At 51.8% G+C, this 22,647-nt stretch overlaps 1 protein-coding gene across 1 annotated transcript in view; it reads right to left on the minus strand.

Moving 5' to 3' along the window:
- Positions 1-22,647, minus strand: part of adamts6 (ADAM metallopeptidase with thrombospondin type 1 motif, 6) — a 429,889-nt gene that overhangs the window by 347,989 nt on the left and 59,253 nt on the right. Inside the window, exons 6-7 of the mRNA XM_038791039.1 lie at positions 22,377-22,460; positions 21,836-21,981 (exon numbers count right to left, since the gene is read on the minus strand). Coding sequence (XP_038646967.1) covers positions 21,836-21,981; positions 22,377-22,460 — 230 coding nt within the window. The remainder of the gene's footprint in view (positions 1-21,835; positions 21,982-22,376; positions 22,461-22,647) is intronic.

The following is a 22,647-nucleotide window of genomic DNA, read 5'->3' on the forward strand; positions in this document are numbered from 1 at the left end:
GTAAAATCCGGTAGCGGCCATTAGGCGATTCTCGTGTAATTGGGACCACCGCAGGAACAGCACAATCGATTGCTCTGCGAACCTCCTGACACCCGTCAGCGACCCACCCGGGGGGTCACGGCCCACAGTTTGAAAAACTCTGATCCACAAGATGCACTGCCGGAGCTCATCAAGGTTCTTTAGGCAGCACCTTCCAACCTATGACTGCTACCATTTTGAAGGGCAAGAGTAGCAGATACCGGGACTTCCGGTAGAGCTCTGTAGGGGGAAGACGTACACGGGGCAGCTCCTGCTAAAGGACTAAACTTTCAGGGGTTTTCTTTTGCTCATTTAGTCCGGGGCGGGGGTATCTTTTTTCTTTTTTATTCTTGTGGGGTTTTCTTTGTGTATATGTAAAGAAAGGACCCACGCAGCGCTCACCCGAAGGTATGAGCGAGGGAGAAAAAAAAAGCCGCAAGGGACCAGACCGACGGTAAGCTGAGGCCCTTGGGAGGTAAAAACAAGTGTGCGAGAGGAGCCGGAGCTGGAGACTCAGAAACAGCTGAAGAGAGTCGCGACCCCGAACAGAGCTAGTGCCTAAGAGCGCAAGCCTGCCCGACCCAGCCACCCCCCCCCCCCCCCCCCCAACCGCACAGCAGAGCGTGGGCGGCCGAAGAGAAGCGGCACCAAAGTGTAGACCGAGTGGCGACCAAGCCATCAGGAATGACCGACGACCCTCCCCCCACCCCACGCACGACAGCAGTGGCAGGGCAGCAGAACGCGGGACAGGACAAGCGGCGGCCGGGGACTGGAGCCAGCAGCAAGGACCGACCCCCCGGCGGCGACCACCACAAGGCAGGCGGCGGAACCTGAAAAAAAATTTACCGCAAAAGTCTTTTTTTTAAAAAAGTTTTAAAGGGAAAAAAGGGGGGAAGGGGAAAAAGGTGGGGGGTGAAAAGAAAATGCCAGATGGGAGCCAAAGCAGAGGAAGAAAGGGCACAAAAACAGCCGGGGCAATGGGCGAGCCCGCTCAGACGAGCTAATTGGCGCACGAAGCGAGGGAACAGAAGGTTCGCCACAACAAAAAGAACTGGGCAGACAGGAGCATTTCCCCCTGGGCCAGGGGGGAACTGGAACTGGAAGACAGCCTTTGCCGAGGCGCTGAGGGAACATCAGCAGGAAAACAAGGCAGAGGCCAGAGCAGACATAGAGGCCGCAGTGCAGACAGCAATGGCCAAGGCCCTGGCGGAGGTGCAGCTCACCCTGGGCAGAGCAGAGGAGAAACTGGAAGCCCAAGAGGCGACTATTAAGGAGCTGGAAAAAGCCACGACTGACATGAGCGACCGGATCACTGCCCTGGAAGAGGTGGCGAGGCTGGGCGCAACGCATGGGAGCCTGAAGGGCAGAGTGTACGATAAGGAAAACCATTCAAGAAGACAAAATGTGGGGCAGCACGGTGACGCAGTGGGTTAGCCCTGCAGCGTCACGGCGCAGAGGTCCCAGGTTCGATCCTGGCTCTGGGTCACTGTCTGTGTGGAGTTTGCACATTCTCCCCGTGTTTGCGTGGGTTTCGCCCCCACAAACCAAAGATGTGCAGGGTGGGTGGATTGGCCACACTAAATTGCCCCTTAATTAGAAAAAATGAATTGGGTACTCTAACTTAATTTTTTAAAAAGACAAAATGTCAGGAAAGTGGGCCTACCAGAGGAGTTCGAGGGTTGAAACCCCACGGCTTATGTGACTGATGCACCATCAATTGGACTCGAGTCATGAAGTAGTTCCAAATAATAGGCTTTAATACACTAGATGTGTGCCCAGCAGTAGACTTACAGAGAAAGACCGACTGCCAGCCAGTACGGGTTCTTATACCCCGCCTCGTAGGCGGAGCTACCAACCTCTCAGCCAATCGGCGGGTAGTCATATGACTAGCCTCAGCGAATTGGCAGAGAGGCACATGACTGGCCTGAGCCAATGGGCAGCGAGTCTTCTGCACCAATGGCAGCATGGTTCTAAGGTACCGTAATCTTCCTAGTCATACTACCACATTCACCCCTTGTGGAGAAAGAAGCCGGGGGGGGGGGGGGGGGGGGGGGTTTAGTGTGCCCCGTAAGACTGGTAGTATGACTAGAGATAAATCAAGTTGTACCGAGGTATCTTATGGCTGCCCACTGGCCAGCGACGAACGTGCAAAGAAAACAACATCACCGCACACAGAGTACAAGCGAACAACAAGTTTAAAAAAATGAAAAGAAATATGCAAGGAACATGTGTACAAACACAAAGAGTCCATAAAGTCCATCAGAACATCAAATTGACTCGATCAGCCGGGTGGGTGCCTTCGATGTCCTGTTGGACCTGCGCAGCGGTGCCGGTGATGTTGGAGCGGTTGTCATCCGTGACTCCGGGAGCGGCGGTCGTGGTCCTGTGTCCGTACCTCTGGTCGGTGCTAGTGGTGGCCGGGGCAGGGGAGGGGGTTCCTGAGCGCTGGGTTGCGGGGGCGCTGGGGAACGGTTGGGACTGGGGGGGGGGGGGGGGAGTGCTTGTGCTGGGGGTTGCGGCCGCACTCCGGCGGGTGCCAGGTCCCGAAGGGAGACCGTGTCCTGTCGTCCGTCGGGATACTCCACGTACGTGTATTGCAGATTCGCGTGGAGTAGCTGGACTCGTTCAACCGGGTCGGACTTGTGCACCCGCACGTGCTTCCGGAGCAGGATGAGTCCGGGGGTGGCCAGCCAGGTTGGGAGCGGGGATCCTGAGGACGACTTCCTGGGGAAAACAAGAAGACGTTCGTGAGGTGTTTGATTCGTGGCAGCACAGAGGAGAGACCTAATAGAGTGGAGGGCGTCTGGGAGGTCCTCTTGCCAGTGGGAGACCGGGAGACACATGGACCGCAGGGCCAGCAGGACGGTCTTCCAGACCGTACCGTTCTCCCTCTCGACCTGACTGTTACCCCGGGGGTTGTAACTGGTCGTCCTGCTAGAGGCGATGCCCCTGCTGAGCAGGAATTGACGCAGCTCGTCACTCATAAAGGAGGACCCCCGGTCGCTGTGGATGTACGCAGGGTAACCGAACAGGGAGAAAATGGAGTGAAGGGCTTTGATAATGGTGGTCGTGGTCATGTCGGGGGAGGGGATGGCGAACGGGAAGCGGGAGTATTCGTCAATCACATTTAAGAAAGATGTGTTGCGGTTGTTGGAGGGGAGGGGACCTTTGAAGTCCATGCTGAGACGTTCAAAGAGGCGGGAAGCCTTTATCAGATGCGCCTGCTCGGGGCGGTAAAAGTGCGGCTTGCACTCTGCGCAAATGTGGCAATCCCTGGTCACGGTCCTGACCTCCTCGATGGAGTAGGGCAGGTTGCGGTCTTAATGAAGTGAAAGAAGCGGGTTACCCCTGGATGGCAGAGGTCCGCATGGAGGGTTCGGAGGCGGTCCACCTGTGCGTTGGCGCAGGTACCATGGGACAGGGCATCAGGAGGCTCGTTCAGCTTCCCAGGGCAATACAAGATATCGTAGTTGTACGTGGACAACTCGATCCACCACCGCAGGATCTTGTCGTTCTTGATCTTGCCCCTCTGTGCAACATCAAACATGAAGGCTATTGACCGTTGGTCTGTGAGGAGGGTGAACCTCCTGCCAGCCAGATAGTGCCTCCAATGTCGCACAGCTTCTACTATGGCCTGTGCCTCCTTTTCCACCGAGAAATGGCGGATTTCGGAAGCGTGGAGGGTCCGGGAGAAGAAGGCCACGGGTCTGTCCGCTTGGTTGAAGGTGGCCGCCAGAGCAACATCCGACGCGTCGCTCTCGACCTGGAAGGGGAGGGACGTGTCGATCACACGCATCGTGGCCTTTGCGATATCCGCTTTGATGCGGCTAAAGGCCTGGCGGGCGTCCATCGACAGGGGAAAGGAGGTGGACTGGATGAGGGGGCGGGCTTTGTCAGCGTAGTTAGGGACCCACTGGGCATAATAGGAAAAGAAGCCCAGACAGCGTTTGAGGGCTTTGAGGGAGTTGGGATGGGGAAGTTCAATTAGGGTACGCATGCGTTCGGTGTCGGGGCCTATCACTCCGTTACGCACTACGTAGCCGAGGATGGCTAGACGGTCGGTGCTAAACACGCATTTGTCCTTGTTGTAAGTTAGGTTAAGGAGTTTTGCGGTATGAAGGAATTTGCGGAGGTTGATGTCGTGGTCCTGTTGGTCATGGGCGCAGATGGTGACATTGTCGAGATACGGGAAGGTAGCCTGTAAACCGTACTTGTCGACCATCCGGTCCTTCTCCCTTTGGAAGACCGAGACCCCATTTGTGACACCGAATGGAACCCTTAGAAAGTGGTAGAGTCGCCCATCTGTTTCAAACGCGGTGTACTTTCGGTCACTCGCGCGGATGGACAGCTGGTGATAGGCGGACTTAAGGTCCACCGTGGAGAAGACTTTGTACTGCGCGATCCCGTTAACCAGGTCGGAGATACGGGGGAGACGGTACACATCCAGCTGCGTAAACCTGTTGATGGTCTGACTGTAATCAATGACCATCCAGTTTTTCTCCCCAGTCCTAACAACCAGCACTTGGGCTCGCCAGGGACTGTTGCTGACCTCAATAACTCCTTCCTTCAGGAGCCTTTGGACCTCGGACCTGATGAAGGTCCGGTCCTGGGCACTGTACTGTCTGGTCCTGGTGGCGACGGGTTTGCAATCCGGGGTGAGGTTCGCAAACAAGGACGGGAGATTGACCTTGAGGGACGCGAGGCTGCAGACAGTAAGGGGGGGAATAGGGCCGCCGAATTTGAAGGTTAAGTTCTACAGGTTGCACTGAAAGTCCAGTCCTAGGAGTGCCGGTGCGCAGAGGCGGGGAAGGACGAGGAGTTTATAGTTTTTTAAAACCCTCCCCTGGACCGTGAGGTCCGCTACGCAGCACCCGGTGATTTGGATGGAGTGCGAACCAGAGGCCAGAGCGATTTTGTGTTTTACTGGGTGAACGGGGAGCACGCAGCGTCTTACCGTGTCGGGGTGGACAAAACTCTCTGTGCTCCCGGAGTTCAGTAGGCAGCGCGTCTCATGACCATTGAGGAAATCTATGTGTTCGCCGTGGAAAGCGTGCGGGACCGTGATTGATCCAGCGTCACTGCGGCGAGTCGTAGCAGGAACTCATAGTCGTCATCCATCATGGAGTATTCACTTGCGGGGTCCTCCAGGCCGATCCAAGATAGCGGCGCCCGTCGGCCGCACGTGGTGGGGGGTGAACAAGATGGCGGCACCCGGGGGTCGCACGTGGAGTCGGGGGCCCAAAATGGCGGCGCCCGTGGATCACTCGTGGCAGTGGGGGGTGGAGGCAGCGAGGTCCGCGGGCCGCACGGGGTCCTAGAGGAGCGCAGGAGGGAGGACCTGCGGTCGCTGTTCGGAACGGCAGCGACCGATTTTGACTGGCAGACAGCTACATAGTGGCCCTTCTTGCCGCATCTTTTACAGGTTGCGGTACAGGCCGGGCAGCGTGGGCTGGGGTGCTTGGACTGACCACAAATGTAGCAGGGGGGCCCCGTGGGCTTATCGGGGTGTCCCGTGGCGCAGGCCTGGGGGGGTCAGAATCGGCGGGGGTGAGGGGGGTTGCGTGTCATGCTGCCCAAGGGGCCACCACGCGGCCGGGGGCATACGCGCGGGCATTGCGGTCAGCGACCTCCAAGGAGGATGCAAAGGTCCGTGCCTCAATGAGGCTTAAAGTGTCCTTTTCCAGAAGCCTCTGGCGTATCTGGGATGATTGCATGCCCGCAACGAAGGCGTCCCTGATCAATAGTTCGGTGTGCTGCAGTGACCTGCGGGAAGGCGCAATTTCTCCCCAGGACAATGAGGGCCCGATAGAATTCATCGAGGGACTCACCGAGGAATTGTTGCCTCATAGCCAGGAGGTGCCTCGCGTAGACCTGATTCACTGGCCTGATGAAATGTCCTTTTAGCAGTACCCATAGCGGCATCATAGTCCAGTTCATCGTCTATCAGAGAGCAGACGGCGGTGCCCACGCATGAGTGAGGATGTGGAGTTTCTGTTCCCTGGTTGGGCGGTTTTCTGCTGTGGTGAGGTAGCTGTTAAAACACGCCAGCCAATGTTTAAACGTTGCTGACGCGTTTGCAGCATGCGGGCTGATGCGGAGGCAGTCTGGCTTGATCCGTAGCTCCATTTCAAAATTCTAGTGTATTAAATTGATGCACCATCAATTAGACTCGAGTTGTAAAGTAGTTCCAAATAACAGGCTTTAATACACTAGATGTGTGCCCGGCAGTAGACTTACAGAGAAAGGCCAACTGCCAGCCGGTACGAGTTCTTATACACCGCCTCGTAGGCGGAGCTACCAACCTCTCAGCCAATCGGCGGGTACTCACATGACTAGCCTCAGCCAATTGGCAGAGAGGCACATGACTTGCCTGAGCCAATGGGCAGCGAGTCGTCTGCACCAATGGCAGCATGGTTCTAAGGTGCCGTAATCTCCCTAGTCATACTACCACAGTGGCCGTGATGCTGGGCAACTTAGTGGGGAGGAAAACTTTCCCCAACCCACCAGAAATGGACAGAGCGCACCGGTCGCTGCACCCAAAGCCCAGGGCAAAGGACCACCCGAGGGCAGTTATAGCTAAACTGCACCGGCATCAAGACAGGGAAACAATTCTGCGCTGGGCCAGGCAATACAGAACCTGCAAATGGGAAGGACACCTGAGTAGAATTTACGAGAACATTGGGGCAGACCTAGCCAGGAAACGGGCCAAACTCAATAGAGCGAAAGCAACTCTTCGCAAGAACGACGTGCGTTTTGGTATGCTGTACCCAGCGAAACTCTGGGTCACATACCAAGAAATAGAGTATTTCTTCACAGTCCCCACCGAAGCAAACACATTTATCAAGGAACACGGGCTGGAAAACCAACAGCTAGGGTAGAAATAAGGGGCCCCTGGCAAGGGGCAACAACGCGGTGATGGGGGGACGACACGGGACGGGTGAGGCAACGCCAGGCCCCCCCACCCCCACCCCAACCACGGCGAGCACACCCTCAACAAAAAGCAAACCACTACCGAGGGACCGCTTCAGGTGGGAGACCAGGCCCCAGCACGAGAGAGCGAGAGTAGCGCAGAAGGGAGAGCAAGCGAGAGGAGCACAGGGTATGATGGGGGAAGAGCGGGCAGAAAACTGCAGAGGCCGGGCAAGGGAGAAGTGAGGCAATAACTCCCGAAAGTGGGGCCACCGCACTAGCAGGAAAGCTAGCGCCAGGACATGCAACAAAGCAGGGCCGCAGCGCGCCCCCAACTGGGGGAAGGCGCCAGGTTGGGGAGGGGGGGGGACACCACTCAACAGAGGCAGGAGAGTAAACGGGGATAGGAACAGGGGAAAGAGGGACAAAGGAGGCGTATGAAAAATGAAAATAGTTTATTGTCACGAGTAGGCTTCAATGAGGTTACTGTGAAAAGCTCCTGGTCGCCACATTCCGGCGCCTGTTCGGGGAGGCTGGTAGGGCTACAAAGTGCCACAACCAAGGGCTCGAAACACGGAATCGCTGCAAGCATCCACCCAGTACGGTCTCTGGGCAAAGGGAGACCCCAGAGTGCAGGGGGCTACCAGCGTGGCAGATGCACAGTGGGCGGGGGCGCGTCCACCAGATAAGTATGGTTAATCCCGCAGGAGCGAGGGGACAGAAGCCCCCCACCAGGATAGTCACCTGGAACGTAAGGAGACTCAATGACCCAGTGAAAAGATCCAGAGTCCTCACCCACCTAAGAAACATGAGGGCCGACATAATCTTCCTCCAAGAGACACACCTGAGGGAGCAGGACCGACTGCGGGTAAGAAAGGGCTGGGCGGGACAAACCTACCATTCCTGTTACGGGACGAGGGCCAGGGGAGTGGCAATACTGATCAGCAAAAGGACGATGTTTAGGGCAACAAGGACGGTTACGGACCCAGGGGGACAGTACGTCATGGTCAGCGGAGCCCTGGATGGGGTACCGATAGTACTAGTTAACGTCCATGCGCTCAACTGGAACGACACGAGCTTCATCGAGAAGACCATGGCAGAAATCCCTGCCAGGATCCAACGACTGACAGATCAAACCCCCAAACGGGGAAAACCTCAAGCATGGCAAGGGAACTCAGTCACTTTATGGAACAGATGGGAGCGATGGACCCCTGGAGGTTCACCCACCCAGGGGAGAAGGAGTTCTTCTTCTTCTCCCCAGTACACAACATATACACCAGAATTGACTTCTTTGTGGTGGGGAAAACTGTGCTTCTGGGGATGGACAAAGTGGAATACTCCGCAATTGTGATATCAGACCACGCTCCACACTACATGGACATGAGGCTGGAGACGGGCAGGGCCCAATGCCCCACATGGTTGGTTGGACATTGCCCTACTAGCTGACAAGGCCTTCAACAAAAATATATCGCGGGCCATAGCAGAGTACATGGAGAACAACCAGAACTGGGAGGTCTCACCCTCCACTTTCTGGGAAGCGCTAAAGGCCATACTAAGAGGGGAAATCATCGCTTTCAAAGCGCAAAGAGATAGGGAGGAAAGGGTGGCTCGGCAGCAGCTGGTCAACTCCATACTGGAGGTAGACCGTAAATACTCCGAGGCCCTGACCGTAGAGCTCCTGGCGGAGAGGAAAGAGTTACAAAGGAACTTTGATCTGCTCTCCACCAGGAAAGCAGTGCACCAACTCCGCCAGGCAAGTGGGACCCTGTACGAACACGGACACAAAGCCAGCCGCCTGCTGGCACACCAGCTGAGAAAGCAGGCAGCCACCAGAGAAATTGCACAAATCAGGGATACCAGAAGCACATTAGAAACAGAACCAGAAAAGATCAACAAAACCTTCAAGACGTCTACCAAGGGCTGTACACCTCAGAGCCCCCAAGGTGGGAGTCCGGAATGAAACGGTTCCTTGATCGACTGGACATTCCAGTCGTGGTGGAGGGCAGAAAACGGGGCCTGGAAGCATCACTAGCACTGGGAGAGATCATGGACAGCATTAGCTCCATGCAGACGGGGAAGGCGCCGGGACCGGACGGATTCCCGGCGGACTTCTACAAAACATTTGCAACAGCGCTGGCCCCGTACCTGCGGGAGATGTTCACAGACTCGCTAGCTAGGGGCACACTGCCACCCACGTTAGCACAGGCCTCAATCACGCTGATACCTAAGAAAGATAAAGACCCAACGGAATGTGGGTCATACAGACCCATCTCACTGCTGAAAGCAGATGCCAAAATACTGGCCAAAATTCTCGCCAAAAGGCTAGAAAACTGCGTACCAGAGGTGGTAGCAGAGGACCAGACGGGCTTTGTCAAAAGTAGACAACTTACCTCGAACATCAGGTGCCTGCTGAACCATGATAATGGCCCCATCCGGGGAGAGAACAGCAGAGGTGATCATCTCCCTAGACGTAGAAAAGGCCTTCGCCAGAGTCAAATGGAAATACCTCATAGAGGTACTGGAGCGGTTCAGGCTTGGAACAGGATTCACCTCCTGGTAAAACTCCTATACAACGCTCCCATGGCGAGTGATGGAACCATCAATTCAGCGAACACGTGTAGTTGGATCTGAACAGAGGCTTTAATACACTTACAATAGAGCCAGCCTATTCGTCGTTGAACTTCAGGTGAACTGCAGGCTGGTTCTAAGGCACTGATCTTTATACATCGGTCCCAGGGGGAGGAGTCCTGGGCGGAGCCAAGGGAGTAGCCCAGTACAAACTCTTGCGTACTCTCAGAGCGACTCCCCCCTGGTGGTCGGATAGTGCAACTGCACTTACAATGGGTAGATAATGAACATATATACATGTAGTGATATTGGCAACTATATATCGTGTGAATCACATTCACCCGCTGTTAAAAAAATCAAGTCCGGCGGGGGTGATGGCTCAAAGAGTCAGTCTGTCCGGTGGACAAATTGTCCATTTTGATCTGCGGAGCACCGGGGTTGCCGCCTCTTGCAGTGGCTGGGCAGGCGTCGAGGTCTGGGGTACGGTTGCTGGCTCCGGGGCGAGTCTTGTCCGAGCCTCATACACCTCCTGGTTGAATGGAGACTGGGGGCGCGGGGGGCGGGCTGGTGCTGGCGCTCGGGACTGGTGGGGTGAGCTCGCAGAATCGGGGGCGCAAGGGGGCGGCCGCATAGGGAACGGGGAAAGGAGTTCCTTGGTGGGGGTAGATGGGGGGCTGGATCCAGCGGGTGCCAGGTCCCGGAGGGATACTGTGTCCTGGCGACCGTCCGGGAACTCAACAAATGCGTACTGTGGGTTGGAATGAAGCAGGCACACCTTTTCAACAATAGGGTCGGTCTTGTGCGCCCTGACGTGCTTCCTTAGGAGAACCGGGCCTGGCGTCCTCAGCCACGCCGGAAGTGAGAGCCCTGTGGTAGTGCCCCTGGAAAAAATGAAGAGCCGCTCGTGGGGGGTTAGGTTGGTAGCTGTACACAGGAGGGATCTAATTGCGTGGAGCGCGTCAGGGAGGACTTCATGCCATTGGGAGACTTGGATTTTTCTAGACCGGAGGGTCAGTAGGACGGTCTTCCAGACCGTTGCGTTCTCCCTCTCCACCTGCCCGTTCCCCCTGGGGTTGTAACTGGTAGTCCTGCTCGTGGCAATGCCCTTGTCGAGCAGGTACTGGCGCAGCTCGTCACTCATAAAGGACGCACCCCGGTCGCTGTGCATGTAGCTGGGGAAACCGAACAGGGTGAAGACACTATGCAGGGCCCTAATGACTATGTGGGAGGTCATATCGGGGCATGGGATGGCGAAGGGGAATCGGGAGAACTCGTCAATAATGTTAAGGAAGTAAATATTTTTGTTGGTGGAGGGGAGTGGCCCTTTGAAATCGATTGCAAGGCGTTCAAAGGGCCTAGAAGCCTTAACCAGGTGGGCCCTGTCTGGTCTATAGAAGTGCGGTTTGCACTCCGCACAGATTGGGCAGTCCCTGGTGACCGCTTTTACCTCCTCGTTGGAAAAAGGCAGGTTTCGGGCTCTGATGTAGTGGGCGAGCCGGGTGACCCCTGGATGGCAGAGGTCCACGTGGATGGCTTTTAGGCGGCTGATCTGCACGCTGGCGCATGTCCCGTGGGATAGGGCATCCGAGGGCTCGTTGAGCTTCCCCGGTCGATATTTGATATCGTAATTGTAGGTGGAGAGTTCAATCCTCCACCGAAGAATTTTGTCATTTTTAATTTTGCCCCTTTGCGAGTTGTCAAACATGAAGGCGACCGACCGTTGGTTGGTAATGAGGGTGAACCTCCTACCTGCAAGGTAGTGCCTCCAGTGTCGGACAGCCTCCACGATGGCTTGGGCTTCCTTCTAGACTGAGAGTGTCGGAGTTCTGAAGCGGATAGGGTATGGGAGGAAAATGCAACGGGCCGCCCTGCTTGGTTTAAAGTGGCTGCTAGCGTTACCTCTGAGGCGTCGCTCTCAACCTGAAAGGGAGTGGATTCATCCACCGCCCGCATGGCTGCTTTGGCGATGTCGTCCCTGATGCAGCTGAAGGCTTGACGCGCCTCAGCAGACAGGGGAAATAGTGTGGCCTTGAAGAGTGGGCGGGCTTTGTCCGCATATTGGGGGACCCACTGGGCGTAGTACGAAAAGAGCCCCAAGCACCGTTTGAGGGCCTTGGGGCCATGGGGGAGGGGGAGTTCTAAGAGGGGGCGCATGCGGTCCGGGTCTGGGCCCAGGACTTCGTTCTCCACGACGTAGCCGAAGATGGCTAGTCTGTTTGTGCGGAACACGCATTTCTCCTTGTTATATGTAAGGTTTGATTTTTGGGCCGTCTGGAGAAAACGGTGGAGGTTGGCGCGTGGTCTTGCTGGTCATGGCCGCAGATGGTAACATTATCCAGATACGGAAACGTGGCCCGCAGCCCGTACTGGTCCACCATTCGGTCCATTGCTCGTTGGAACACCGAAACCCCGTTAGTGACGCCGAAGGGAACCCGGAGGAAATGGAAGAGGCGGCCATCGGCCTCGAACGCCGTGTAGTGGCGGTCCTCCGGTAGGTTTGGGAGCTGGTGGTATGCAGACATCAGATCCACCGTGGAACATACCCGATATTGGTTTACCATGTCTGCAATTCTGGGGAGGGGATACGCGTCTAGGAGCGGAAAGCGATTGATGGTCTGACTATAATCGACGACCATGCGGAATTTTTCCCCGGTTTTGACGACCACCACCTGAGCTCTCCAGGGACTGTTACTGGCCTCTATGATCCCCTCACTGAGCAGCCTTCGGACCTCCGTTCTGATAAATACCCTATCCTGCAGGCTGTACCGCCTGCTGCGGGTGGCTACCGGTTTGCAATCCGGGGTGAGGTTGGCGAAGAGAGGAGGGGGGGCGATGCACAGCGTGGCGAGGCTGCTGATAGTGAGTGGGGGCAGGGGCCCGCCGAAGCTGAGGGTGAGACTCTTGAGATTACATTGGAAATCCAAACCTAAGAGGAGTGGCGCGCAGAGGTCGGGCAAGACATACAGTTTAAATTTGGAATAGCTAGCGCCGCGAATCGTTAGCGTTGCTGTAGTGCGTGGATTTGGATGGAATGGGAGCCCGAAGCGAGGGCGATTGTTTGGTTGACGGGATAAATAGGGAGGGAACAGCGTCTTACCAGCTCTGGGTGTATGAAGCTCTCTGTGCTCCCGGAGTCGAAGAGGCACAACGTGTTGTACCCGTTGATCTGGACCTCCATCATCGAATTTCTCAGATGCTTGGGGCGAGATTGGTCGAGGGTGACCGTGTTGAGTTGCGGGCCGCGTGGTGGGTGCCCGGGGAGTCGAATTCTTCCGATCGGGCGTCCTGTCGAGTAGATGCCGCTGCGTTCTGGCGAGCTTGATGCAGGAACACTGCGCTGAGTTGCGGGCCATGTGGTGACTGCCCGGTGAGGTCATACTCCTCCGATGAGCTGTTTGAGTCTGGGGATGCAGCTAAGGCCCGTGGATCGCACATGGAGGGTGGTGCTGAAGATGGCGTCCAAGATGGCGGCCCCCATGGATCGCACGTGGCGGGAGGGGGCGGAGCCTGAGCGTAGGCCGCAGCGTTTCGGGCCCCGCGGGCCTGCTGGTGCTGGGGGCAATGTTTTTGGACTGTTGGGTTGTTGAGGGCTGGGGCCCTTCTGCCGAGACACACTTTAGCATAGTGGCCTTTCTTCCCGCAGCTGCTGCAGGTCGCGGATCGGGCTGAGCAGTGCTGCCGCGGGGGCTGGCTTTGTCCACAGAAGTGGCAGGCTGGAGCAGTTGAATAACTGGTTTGGGGAGCTGAATAGTGGCAGGCTGGAGCAGTTGAATAACTGGTTTGGCGAGCTGAGTAGCTGGCTGGGGGAGCTGAGTAATTAGCTGGAGCAGCTGGATAGTTTGAGTAGTTGAATTCGACAGTAGGACCGGTTGTGGCAGTGCGATAGCTGGGGGGCCTTGCGGCACAGGCTTGGGGGGTCCTCAGGTCGGGGACCCATGCGGGGTTAGCGGGGTCCGCGGGAAACGAGTTGAGGCTGCGGAAGGAAACTTCCATTGTGATTGCAGCCTCTACGGTAGCCTCTAAGCCCTGGGCCCCATTTTCTAATAGTCTCTGGCGTACATAGCTAGATCGAAGGCCCGCTACAAAAACGTCCCGCACAGCAAACTCCCTATGTTCGGCCGCGGTTACAGCATGGTAATTGCAGTCATTTGAGAGATTGTTCAACTGGCGTGCAAATTCAGCTAAAGTTTCAGTAGACCGTTGTCGGCGAGTCGTGAACACATGGCGAGCAAAGACCTCGTTCATGGGCCTAATATACATTTTGTCCAAAATCGCCAGCGCAGCAGTGTAGGAACCAGCTGGATTTAATTGTGTAGAAATTCTGTGGCTTACCCTCGCGTGCAGTAGGCTGAGCTTTTGTTCCTCCGTAGTTTCAGCGGTGCTGATTTCGGCCAGGTAGGCCTTAAAACATTTCAGCCAGCGGCAGAAGGTTTCTTTCGCCTCTGCATCCTGCGGATCGAGTACTAGACATCCTGGTTTTAGAGCAGATTCCATGCTTTACTTCGGCAGCTTCTTAAGTGTATTAAACTGATGGAACCATCAATTCAGCGAACACGTGTAGTTGGATCTGAACAGAGGCTAATACACTTACAATAGAGCCAGCCTATTCGTTGTTGAACTTCAGGTGAACTGCAGGCTGGCTCTAAGGCACTGATCTTTATACATCGGTCCCAGGGGGAGGAGTCCTGGGCGGAGCCAAGGGAGGAGCCCAGTACAAACTCTTGCGTACTCCCAGAGCGACTTCCCCTGGTGGTCGGATAGTGCAACTGCACTTACAATGGGTAGATAACGAACATATATACATGGAGTGATATTGGCAACTATATATAGTGTGAATCACATTCACTACAGCGAGCGAACGGACAAACAACACCAACTCCTGATACTTCCAGCTGCACAGGGGCACCAGACAAGGATGTCCACTGTCCCCGCTGCTGTTCGCCCTAGTGATCGAGCCACGAGCAATTGCGCTCAGAGCCACAAAAAGCTGGAGGGGGATCCAAAGGGGTGGCAGAGAGCACAGAGTCTCACTCTATGCAGATGACCTTCTCCTCTACATTTCAGACCCATAAAGCAGCATGGACGGAATCATTGCGCTCCTGAAAGAGTTTGGAGCCTTCTCGGGCTAAAAACTCAACATGAGCAAAAGCGAGATCTTCCCAGTACACCCGCAAGGCGGGGGGGCAGCACTAATGGGACTGCCGTTTAAAGCTCGGCACAAATTCCGCTACCTGGGGATCCAAATAGCCCATGACTGGAAAGGGATCCACAAATGGAACCTCACTAGCCTGACGGAGGAAGTAAAAAAGGACCTGCAAAGATGGGACACACTCCCACTCTCCCTCGCGGGGAGAGTCCAGACGATCAAAATGAACGTACTGCCCAGGTTCCTCTTCCTAGTCAGATCATCCCGATCTACATCCCCAAGGCCTTTTTCAAAGCACTAGACAAACTAATCATGACATTCGTATGGAGGGGGGGGGGGGGGAGAATGCTAGGATTTCGAAGAAGGTCCTACAAAAAACAAAATCCAGGGGGGGGCTAGCCCGCCCAAACTACAATTCTACCACTGGGCAGCGACGGCCGAGCGAGTAAGGGGATGGATCAAAGAGCCGGAAGCCGAGTGGATGCACGCGGAGCAGGCCTCCTGCATGGGGACCTCCCTCCGGGCACTCGTCACGTCAGCACTCCCATTCCCACCCAAAAAACACTCCAGCAGCTCGGTGGTGATAGCCACCCTCCAGTCCTGGAACCAACTACGGCAGCAATTTGGCCTGACCAAAATGTCGGACAAGGCTCCCATCTGCAACAACCATAGCTTCACACCAGCACTGACTGACGCCACCTTCAAACGGTGGGGACAGGACAGAGGGACATTGACAGTCACACGGATGGCAGGATCACAAACTGGACGAACTGACAGAGAAATTCCAGCTAGCTGGGGGGAATGAGCTACGGTACCTGCAACTCAAAAACTTCCTACGAAAGGAGACAAGGACGTACACAAAACTGCCACGACAGACATTACTGGAAGAATTACTGGACGCAAGCATACTAGATAAAGGAAACTGTAGAGACATGTATGACCGACAGGTAGAAAGGGCCGATACCGTACTGGATGCAACAATAAAGAAATGGGAGGTGGTCCTGGGGATTGAAATAGGGTGGGGACTCTGGAGCGAAGCACTGCATTGGGTCAACTCAACCTCCACTTGCGCAAGGCTCAGCCTGACGCAACTAAAAGTGGTACATAGAGCCCACTTAACAAGAACCCGTATGAGCAGGTTCTTCCCAGAGGTGGAGGATAGATGTGAACAGTGCCAACCACGCCCACATGTTCTGGTCTTGCCCCAGACTTGCGGGGTACTGGACAGCCTTCTTCAAGGCAATGTCCAAAGTGGTAGGGATGAGGGTAGAGCCATGCCCGAAAGTGGCGGTCTTCGGGGTTTCAGACCAGCCAGATCTATTCCTGGGGAGGAGGGTGGCCACCCTTGCCTTCACCTCCCTGATCGCCCACCGTAGAATCCTGTTCGGCTGGTAGTCAGCAGCACCACCCAAAGCTGCAGACTGGCTGTCCGACCTCTCAGAATCTCTCCAAATGGAGAAAATCAAATTTGCCATCCGAGGGTCAGACGACGGCTTCCACAGAACATGGGAGCCATTCACCCAATTGTTCAGGGAGCTATTGTGGCCAACAAACAAGCAGAAGAATAGCCAGGTAGCCAAGAATCAGGGGAAAGTAGCCAAAGCATGAGAGGGAGAGATGGACAAGGGAAGGGCGGGGGGGGGGGGGGGGGGGGGGGTAGGGGGGGTGGGGGGGGGGGGGGGGGGGGGGGGTGGGGGGGGGGGTGGAGGGTGGGGAAGGGGGGGGAAGGAGACAGCTCAACCTAAGAGGAAAGAAAAGGCGAACCACAGGAGGGGGGGAGGACGGGGGGGAGAGGGGGGGGGGGAAGAGACAGGGAACAATAGGAGGAGAACCTGGGAGTGGGGGGTGGGAGGGGGGTGGGGGGGGAGGCAGGGAAACGATAACAAACTTGGCATCCACAGGAACAGAGAAAAAGGAGAATGCCAGGCGGAAGACGGGGATGAACGGCTGTAGCGGAGTGAGCGCGAGACAACAACGACAGCGAAATCCGTCCGGGAGAACCAAGTGACAACATCAACACCATACCCATTCGACTATTGCCCTCTATAAGTGTTTAGCTCCGGCACCCAATGTATAGCTATAACACCAGTCTCTTCCCCCCCCCCCCCCCCCCCCCCCCCCCCCCCCCACCGCCAAAGGCCAAAGTGTACAGAGTTGTTGCTGTAGAGCTGGTGCACAATACCTTACCAGTTACTTTATTTGATTTTATATTTCTTTTTATTACTTTTTTTTGTGATATGTTTGTGTGTGCCCTTCTCTTCTATATATATAGCATATCCTGTGTACATAACGGCAAATATACTTTGTTCAGAAACCCAATAAAAAACATTTATAAATAAAAAAAAGAGTAGCAGATTCCTGGGAACCCCACCACCTGGACGTTTCCCTCCAAATCTCTCACCATCCAGACTTTGAACTATATCACTGTTCCTTCACTGTCGCTGAATCAAAATCCTGGAACCCCCTCCCTAACAGCACTGTGGGTGTACCCACACCACATAGACTGCAACAGTTCAAGAAGGCAGCTCACCACCACTGTCTCAAGGACAATTAGGAATGCGCAGGAAATGTCAGCCTCGCCAGCGACACCCACATCCCATAGATGAAATTTTTAAATTACTAGTACTGTAACAGTAATCTGTGTAATTCTAGATTTCTAAAATTCCTGTTTATTATATAATAGCCAAGTTACATTCTCAACGTGACAAACGATAATTGTCAAATATTCTGCGAAATGTTACAATAACAATTTAATTTAAAAACATGTGGTTCCACGTGATATATTGTGAGAGTTAGCTGCGAGGTCAGTGGGCTTGCTTCGCTGAAAACAATAATTTCACCAGAGGGAGATGGAAAAATAGTGGACAACACACTATCAATTTTCTTTAAATATGTGAAGCACTGCATATTTTCTGTCAACATGCGAGATTGATTACAGCAATGGTTCACTAATTACAGACCCATGTGATAAAAAGGGATAATTAAAATTAGAAGTACACTAATTACATTTTTGCCTCAATATTTATATTCATTCATGTGTGTTTGGCCTGAAAGAAGGTCCTTGGCTCAGCGCCTGCTGATGCTTCATCGACAGCCATTCCCTTGGCATTTTGTTTTGTCAGTGGTGGTTTACCATTGCCTTCCAGTTTCAGAGACCTGGCATGAAAGCAGGTCCCAAGTCTATCTCAGCCAGGACGGGAATTGAACCCACACTGCTGGCATTATTGAGAACCACATGCTAGCCATCTGAGCTAATCAGCCTCCTTTCACATTTAACATACTCAAAATAAAATTCTAATCACTTTTGGGACAATGGCTTTTTTTCATCTATTGACCTTTTTTTTTATCTTGTATCTGTGTGTGGAATTACATGTCACAACAGTTTAAATATATATATATATTATACACATTTTAAAAACTTCTGTTTTCATGCTGTCCCTAACCAATCCGCAATCACATTCCTCAAAGCTCTTATCTCTGTGCAAGTAGAGGACGGATAATGTAAAAAATGCAAACAACACATACCTTCAACAAAGAGAAAGCATCACTACTTTTAAAGACAGTTTTTCCTTTACTTTTACTATTGTGAGTCAAACATAAATAGTGTCAGCTGGGAATGCATTTCTAAATCTAGAGCTTTTGGCTATGATTATAAATGTTTTCTCTTTCATGACATTTTCTAGTGTGTATGAAGAAAGACATACATCTGACTAGTTGACCTTATTAGATAACAGACTGCAAATGTGTTCGCACATACCAGTATGTTCTGCTCATACTGCCTTGTGGCTAAAAACAGATTTTCCTGCTAGTGACATCTGGGAATGGGGCCCGATAACCGTCAGTACCTCCAAGCATGTTTGCCAGCAGTGGTACTGCAACATTTAACCTGCTAAGAACGATACACGTAGGCTGACTCCCCACCCTCCCAAGGCTAAAGGTTGAATATCTGGTGACAGTAACAATAATCCAATACTCAATTTTCCCCTTTAATTATTCCACTATTCAAAGGGAGGAGACTAGTCACATTTTTGGTTTTACCCTAGGTTGCTGGAACAAGTTTCCATTGCCAATCACTCTTTCAACCATCCTCCCAGCCTATCTCCTAGCAATTTGTGATTTCTTTATCTATATGATAGTGACCATCCTTCAAACTGACTCCTTCTTCGCCCTTGCCAAACATGTCAAACTTTTTCTGTCCCAACCATATCCAAAAGAGTTGAAGCCAACTGAAGTGCTCCGAAAGCCTCATGATCAGCTAACTCAGCAGAGACTGGAGATCAACCAATTATTTTTGTGACCAATACAGCTCAGCTACTCACTGGCTAAACTGACAAAGCCATAAAGAAAGCTGCTAATCTGATCTGAGAGATGATTACAGATTACAAATCACTGAATGAAAAGCACACAGCACCGTAGTGTGATGGGTTAGGCTCATGGTCCTGCACAGCACTGCCTTGCGGAGCAGAGACACTTTTCCGTTTCCTCCTTCAGAGTGGTGGGGAGACAAAATAAAAGCTATTCGTGGACTACACTCGTGACTCCTTTTACGGCTACTTTTGACCTTCATGAATGGAGGCTGTCAATCTTGCTCCCTCATGTGTAGTTGGGGGAGGGCTCAGGGAAACTGATTACAAAAGATCAACAAAAAGCATTACTTGTAAATGAGGTGATTTTTTTTCACCCTCACATTAAACCTCATTAGCAACAAAACTTTGGAAGGAAATTAACAGTCTGTCTAAACCCACTGTCCAAACTTCAATAGTATTCCCATCGATGCTTGACATGAATTCAGAACATGACTGTAACTATCCTGGCAACTGTAAAACACTCTTTTACACATAATTTAAGATTGAGAAGCAGAACTGATTTTGCTAAATATGGTGTTTGCACATTTCATACATTTTACTCTATTAAAGCCACAGCTGATATAAAAAGAAAAACATTCAGAAATACATCACATCCTTAAAAATGTACTTTTACTTCATATTCCTTCAATCTGGCACAGAATTGCTCAAGTTTCTTCCAAAAAACGCAAGCAACCCATTTGTCTTACACATAGAAAGTAAAATATGTATTGGAAGTACATTTGGCTTTTGTATTTTAATATTGCATAATGCCATTTCTATGTTCTGTGTATCTAACTGATAAATACAATTAGGTCTTTAAGAGCAATTGAAATGCTGCACAGCTTTATTTCGCAAGCAGATGGCTGACTGCACTCAATAGACATCAATCATTTCAACTCCAGGAAAACACTGCAGAAGTTCCTCAGGGTAGTGTCCTAGGCCCAATCATCTTCAGCTGCTTCATCAATTATATCAGAAGTGGGAATGTTCGCTGATGATTGCACAATGTTCAGCATCACTCACGACTCCACAGAATAGAACAACAGAATTCCTACAGTGCAGAAGGAGGCCATTCAACCCATCGGATTTGCACCGACCCTCGCTACCTAGACCCACTCCCCACCCAATCCCCATAGCTCCACCTAACCTCCACACCTTTGGACATTAGGGGCAATTGAGCATAGCTAATCCAATTAACCTGCACATCTTTGGACTGTGGGAGGAAACCGGAGCACCCGGAGGAAATCCATGCAGACACGGGAAGAAAGTGCAAACTCCACACAGACAGTTACCCAAGGCTGGAATTGAACCCAGGTTCCGGCACTGTGAGGCAGCACTGTGCCACCATGCCACCCTCAGATACTGAAGCAGGCCATATCCAAATGCGGCCAGACCTGGACAATACGCAGGTTTGGGCTGACAAGTGGCAAGTAACATTTGTGCTACGTACGTGCCAGGCAATGACCATCTCCTACAAGAGAAAATGTAACCATGGCCCCTTGACATTCAGCGGCATTACCATTGCTGAATTCCCCCACCAAAAACTGAACTGGGCTAGCCATATAAATACAGTGTCTACAAGAGCAGGTCAGAAAGAATCCTATGGCGAATAACTCACCTCCTTTCCCCAAATCTGTCCACCATCTACAAGGCACAAGTCAGGAGTGTAATGAAATACTCTCCAGTTGCCTTGATGAGAGCAGCTCCAACAACACTCTAGAAGTTTGACACCATCCAGGACAAAGCAACATGCTTGAGTGGAACCTCACCCACAGACGTTCACTTCCTTCACCACCGACGCACGATGGCAGCCATGTGTACCATCTACAAAATGCACTGCAAGAACTAAGGAGCCTTGGTAAAAAGGCTCATTAGGCAGCACCCTCCAAACCCACAATCATGACCAGCTAGAAGGACAAGAGCAGGACATATGTGATCACCATCACCTTGAAGTTCCTCTCAAAGCCACTCAGCATCCTGACTTGGAAATATATCGGCTACATTCACTGCTGGGTCAAAATTATGGAATCCCTTTCCTAACAGCACTGTGGGTGTAGCTACATTACATGGACTGCAGCGATTCATGAAAGCAGCTCACTGTCTACTTCTCAAGGACAATTAGGAATGGGCAATAAATGCTGGTATAGCCAGTGACGCCCACATCCTATGAATGAATAAAAGTCCTCAGTTTATTGCATAACCCCAGTAACGGCATTCAGTATATGAAAACTGTACATAAATTAGGCATATTATAAATCTGCTTCTCCTTTCCCCTAACATAGCTACTGGCATCAGCTTATGTTCACCTTTTAGCGTGGAAGCCTGACTGATACTAAACTGCATAGACCTTCAACATATGGTCCACTTGAACAACCACAGATTGGAAATGAAATTGTTGGAAGTTTGAAATCAGGGTGGCTCAGTAACAGAGCATAAGAAAGCTGGTGCTCAAATTCTGTTCCAGTCTCCATTTATCTCCCAACCTGACTCCCACATATTAGGTCAATAGCAATGCAGGGTCTGCACCTCTTCCAATTAGTGTCGGAAAGATCAGAGGGAGTGAATGGCAGTCCTGACTACCTCCTGAGAACTGAGCTTAAATTATGTGACATTGGCAGCTTGTGACAATCTTAAATGCTGTGACATTGGCAGCTGCCCGACGCTCACAGAAGAATCTAGCTCAAGTGAACAAAAGAGGGGGACAACGTACATGGATGAAAGTTAAGATAGGAAAAAAGTTTAGAAGTTCGAAGTCCACATTCTGACATAAATGAGGTAAATGACTAGTCACCGTGTCTAAGACATTTACTTTGAGATTAGAACTTGCATGCAAATATCCACATCTTACCTAGTAATTAAAACAGCATTATCATGATGAGCAATCCCATTTTCTGGAATGGTGTTTCCATCATTTTGGTGAGAAAGAATGGATTTCTGCCATTTACAGAAGCTGTCCAAGGACTTGTCTGCATGATGATTTATCTCCAAGTTTGGCTACAATGCAACAAGTATACCAGAGAAATCCAAACACATTACTGAAGAACCAGTTTTTCTTCAAAGAATAAAAATGAAGATGATAATTAGTAAGGGCAGATTTCTTTTTAAAATTTATTTTTGAAAAAGAACCCTTTATTTCATGTAACAATTTTCTATTTTGACATTTCTCGATGTCTTGATTTCAGCCCAGTAAATCATTCGATAGATCAAGAGATAAGTACTTCTGACAATATTATATTCTGTTGAAAACATTTACAATGTTGTTACATATATGACCAGAGCATTCCTTCCCCAGCACTTTTCCAGGTAAAAAAAACTTCCTTTCTATTTGTGCAATCAAAGTAAAAAGTAACTATTTAAGTAAACAGCCATTTTTGGATTCCTCTTCTTACCTGATCTTCAGTAAGAACAATCAGACGAGTGACTATTATGTTCACAACATTTCCTAGACTGGAATCACGGTAAAGTTTGGCAACCTGACCTCCAGAAAATAAGAAAAGACACAAAGTAAGACAAGAGTAAAATTCCTCTTTTTGTTTCCACTTTTATTGTGACAACTTCACATTGACAGCAAAAGCAAAATTCAGTACTGCTTCATGAGTAATTGCATGAAATCATGCTCCCAGTGCAGAGAAAATATCAGGAATTTAGACATATGATTTA

The sequence above is a fragment of the Scyliorhinus canicula genome, chromosome 3 (genome assembly GCF_902713615.1).
Source record: "Scyliorhinus canicula chromosome 3, sScyCan1.1, whole genome shotgun sequence".
Lineage (NCBI taxonomy): Eukaryota > Metazoa > Chordata > Chondrichthyes > Carcharhiniformes > Scyliorhinidae > Scyliorhinus > Scyliorhinus canicula.